Here is a 4,793-nt window from a genome sequence, read left to right as displayed (position 1 = left end):
ATATATATATATATATATACTACAGTAGTAATGGCTCTGTGCCTAAAACAATGGTTGTAACAACAACCAACAAAACCCTCGATTTTATTGACTTTTAACGTGTGCAATAGCTTTTCTTTCCAATCGTCATCCGTTCAGAGTAAATCTAAACCGATGGCTTCTACCATTTTGTTTCGACTTGGCCGCTTGCCAATTATTCCATCATAATATACACGATGTGACGTACCGATGAAATACGCATCCCTTGTTTCTGCAGCTACAAAGAGCACACCATCGCGCGCCGCCTAATGAAGAGAAACGAACCGATCGACATCATCGACCGACGCGTGCAACTCTATTTCCGGATATCCTGGGGTGATTCGTGATAATCCCATGAGTCCCAGAACAGAATATTCACGTGAACGGGGAGGAAGAGGGAGATCTCTTTTCCGTACCTGTTTCCGAAGCTCGGCCTTTAGAGACTTCAATGACATTCAATGCGTATTAATTTTGTGGTTTGCGATGAGAACAGATGAAAAGGGAGTAATAAATGTTACAATGTAATACCCGCAATGTTGGGAATGAAATTAATCTATTGGAGAATATGCCATAACTACTTGCATAGCCGCAGACCACGAAGACTTAAATATAGATTGAGTGCTCGTGAGACACGTAATTAGTAGGATCGAGAATTATAGATAGAATACAGAATTATTAATAGAATTAAAGATATTTCAGAAAGAGTTATTTCTACACGAAAACAATGTGAAAAGCTGTATGAATTGAATTGATGCGTTAAAAATTGAATTAAAGAATCTTTGCTAAAGTACTTCACTTTGTCTACTCTGTTGGATATCAAAGAAGCAATGATAATTAATTCATAAATTAAATAACATTTTGTTATTTTTAACTTCCATCTGCGTCAGTATGTAAATCAGTCCATTTCCATGGTTAGTTTCAAACTAAATATCATCCGTATTAATGTATACCTCTATGATAAACTAAATCTGAATCAATTAAATACATTTTCTTCTTGAGTTAAATTGTTTGACACTATCATTTAAGTCAAATTAACACATTGGGTAGGATAGTGGCGACCTGTAGAAATGATTATAAATAACTCAAATTAAATATAATATGACATTATGAATTTAACAGTGTAAAGTGACGTCTACAATGAGATTTTAAAGCGTAAAACTTTAAGCTTTAAGCTGTAAGAAATTGACTGACTAATTCAATCACAGTCGAATGTGAGGAGAATAATTGACTATTAGCGTTTTCGACTGCAATAGATTTGAACCGATCTGGGGCGGATTAATATGGCTTAAAGTTTAAATTTCACGTCTTAAAATATTATTGTAGACACTTAAAATCAACTTTAATCTAGGCTCAATTTATTCTTTATCTTTTTCGAATTTTAAGAATTAGAGAGAGAAAAAGTAAACAGTAATTTAAACGAAGATTAAAGTTAATTTTGGTGGAACCGATCCTTAAGGCCTAAAACTTGAAATTTGACGTCTTAAAATCTCATTGTAGACTTTGCACCGCATTTGCTAGGCGCGAAACGCCAAGCAAAAATGACTGGAGAGCGTTTTTGACAGTGTAAACCGCATGCACAGACGGTTTTCTGGAATCGATCCAAGCAGTGGGTGCCGTCACTGCGACTAAACGTCAAAGGGATCCACGGCTGCGATACAGAGTCACGGTTCGACCCCCGCGTGCAGCGGTGCTCAATCCCAATTACGAACAAACAAATATCACGATCAGAGATGTGAACGACACGTGGAGTAAATGCGGGGTAACAAAAAGTCAGAGGTATCTCGAAATTAATGTTATAATCTATAATCAGTGATGGAAAATGGACTTGATAAATAAATAAAATTATAACATAAAAAAGCAGAATAAATTTATACATCCACAAAAAACAGATATGAATGAAGGTCGGATAATATAAATCATAACAACAAAATTCGCATAAAATATTCGTGAATATATATTTCAATAAAAATAAAATTTAACGTCTTTTTTTATGTTTCCTCGCGTTTCGTAAATCTTCAAGATTTGCGCGTCTTTCATCATCAATTTGAATTTCTAAACGATGCAGATGCAGTAATCATCGTGACATCATCATGTCGGAAAAGAAAGAATGATGTCTGTCATATTTCCACTCCTTTTTCTTTTCGCTCATTTTCTCGTTGTAAGATATGAAAAAGAAGGAATGCGATACATCCAAAATATGTCCTTAATGTCGTCATTAGTGGCGACCATCAATCCTGCAGTATTACGACACGACGAAATATGAAAAGATACTATCGATTATGTAATAATCTATTGAATTCATTAATATTTCATTAATGTGCCTGTAATAAGCATCCGTCACGTCGAAAACCTTGTCATTTTGTAGACACAAAAACAACTGATTCACATTTAATTTATCACTAAACAAATTTAAATAAAACGAATAAATTTGTAAGAATAATTTTGTAAACAGAAATTAAAGCAAATTATATACATATATTTATGATATTTTGTCATGTATTTGAAAACGCGTCCACTTTTTTTCGCTTATTATTTTCTAATACTATATTCTCTTTAATCAGCTTGAATTTTCCTTCGAGAAAATATCGAAAAACTGATAATTTTTCAGTTACGAGGAATTGAAAAAGAAAGCTTTCTCGTAAAGCTTTCTCATAAAAGTTGAAGGAAAAAGAAAATTTTCTCGTAAAAAAACTTAAGAGAGTTAAATGGAAGTACTATATTCGGACAGTTTTATAGAATTCCAATGCAGAGCTTAATTATACAAAAATATGTATATGGCGTTAAAAGATTCGAGAGACGCGATAAATAATAAGTATTCTCTCTCGAGATTTTCGCTAAGGAGAAACTCCAAATGATTGAGCAATCTGAAATTGAGAAATAATGCGCGAGAAGTGGGACAGTTTATATAAAGTTAGAATCATAATCGCACGGTGAAATCGCGCATGTTGCGACAACCATTGGAATCTTCTCATTGTCCCTATTTCGGCAAGTACCACTCTGGCAAGTGTCTGTCGTTGGTAGGGTAAAAAATCGGAGTATATACAGAATAAAAAAAAAATGATAAACAATTTTCGGATCTTCCATTTGATGCCGATATATACTCATGAATGACAGCGCGCAGGCGAATGAGAGAGAGAGAGAGAGAGAGAGAGAGAGAGAGAGAGAGAGAGAGAACCTGCATAGGGGTAGCGAAGAAAGTCGCGCTCGCGCGCGGATATCCGCGGCCGCGAAGCGGAACAGAGCAGAGCGGAGCGGAGCGGGCGACGTGGCACCGAGCGGTGGAGTGTTTCTCACCTGAAAGTCGCAGTAGATAATTTCGTTGTCGTCGAACAGTCGAATAGTGGCGCGATGCACCACCGTCACGTCGCTCTTGCTGCCGAATTTCAACATTTCTGCCCTCAAGTCGCCACCCAAATTATCCCTCCGGTCGTCATCGTCCCTTCCTCCACAGCACCACACACTGCCCGTTTATTAATCGCGGCACGCTCCACCGTCGTCGTCGTCGTCGACGCCGGTCGTCCGGGTCGTCCGGGTCGTCGTCGCCGCCGCCGCCGCTGACGCGCGACCGTACTCGGTATTAATCGACGAGCTGGCACGGCACGGCGCGACGGCACGGTTGCACGGTTGCGGTGAACGACGACACATCGCCGTAGCGGAAGAACGCGAAGCTGTCTGTCAACCAGTTCGTCTCACTGCTGCGCCGCCGCCGCCGCGACCAACGCCGAACGCGCCGTTGCCACATTTCTCGATCTCTGCCCCACCGGCCGCCGACGCCGATGTTGTCGTTCTTCAACTGTCATGGACTCCGCCCGCGCCGGATTTCGATTTTTGAATATATACGGCCACAAGTGAGCGATCAGCGAGCGATACTTGCTTCGAATCCATCAGATTCTTGTACATCGTACAATTGTCAAATTTATGTTTTAATCATTACATAACATTAGGGATTTAACAAAATTTTACAGATTATTCCATCATTTACGTCTAATTGTATCTATGTAAAATTTGAACACAACTTTCTGATTGGTTTTAAAGTTATATTTAAGAATATTTGAGAACGTTTAATGTAACATTGAAAGGAATATTGGTCCTAAATGTGTGAAATCAATTTTTTTTTGAACAAGTAGAGGGCGCCATTTGTCAGGCAATAACGATAGCTTCGGAGAACTTAATTATCGACCAACTTCACGATGGTTCGCACATTTAGGCTAGTATTCATAGCGTTCTTATTTCGAGATGGTCGTAAGAAATATTTAAAAACACTAATATTGCTTTGTAATTGATTCATAAAATTTCAAGATTCTACTTAAGACAGTCTTAAATGTGTATAAAAATCGAGTCGAAATACTGGCTTTGGAACTTGGAACGCTCCATTATCAACCATCCCCAAAATGGTATTCTATCGTATATTATACGAATGTCGGCTGAAGTAGAGATTCGACCGCTGGTACAGGTTCGAGCTATCGTTCGTCGGTCCGTCACGTTCGATTCGTCTCAGTTGAAATCGGTTGATTCAGCTACCGCGAAGTGTCGCGCGCGCTGGACGAGAATACTTGTGAGTGTGAAGTTGCGCGCTGGTGGGGGCGAGTCGAGGGCGTCGGACAAAGGTTGGTCGCGTCGAACGGCCGGCCGGCAGCGCATTTGCGACTCAAACATGGCAGCGGCTACCAGCGTTGTCGTGCTCGACAGGGGCAACAACACCACCTGCACCATCAATTTACACGGTGTGTGTATGTGTGCGTGCGTATATGTGTGTGTGTGTGTGTGTGTGTGTG

At 39.5% G+C, this 4,793-nt stretch overlaps 2 protein-coding genes across 5 annotated transcripts in view; one reads left to right on the top strand and one right to left on the bottom strand.

The window, feature by feature from the left end:
* Nucleotides 1–3,699, bottom strand: part of Frmd5 (FERM domain containing) — a 33,965-nt gene extending 30,266 nt beyond the window's left edge. For all 3 annotated transcript variants that reach the window (XM_018506843.1, XM_018506846.1, XM_018506844.1), the window contains exon 1: nt 3,313–3,699. In XM_018506843.1, coding sequence (XP_018362345.1) covers nt 3,313–3,408 — 96 coding nt within the window. In that variant the 5' untranslated portion in view covers nt 3,409–3,699. The remainder of the gene's footprint in view (nt 1–3,312) is intronic.
* An 846-nt stretch (nt 3,700–4,545) lies between these two features.
* LOC108760737 (glucose-6-phosphate 1-epimerase) overlaps nt 4,546–4,793 on the top strand; it is a 27,641-nt gene continuing 27,393 nt past the window's right edge. For both annotated transcript variants that reach the window (XM_018506848.1, XM_018506847.1), the window contains exon 1: nt 4,546–4,742. In XM_018506848.1, coding sequence (XP_018362350.1) covers nt 4,673–4,742 — 70 coding nt within the window. In that variant the 5' untranslated portion in view covers nt 4,546–4,672. The remainder of the gene's footprint in view (nt 4,743–4,793) is intronic.

This window comes from Trachymyrmex cornetzi, unplaced genomic scaffold (assembly GCF_001594075.2).
Source record: "Trachymyrmex cornetzi isolate Tcor2-1 unplaced genomic scaffold, Tcor1.1 scaffold23, whole genome shotgun sequence".
NCBI classification, from domain to species: domain Eukaryota; kingdom Metazoa; phylum Arthropoda; class Insecta; order Hymenoptera; family Formicidae; genus Trachymyrmex; species Trachymyrmex cornetzi.
This window is presented reverse-complemented; position numbering and strand designations above follow the sequence as displayed.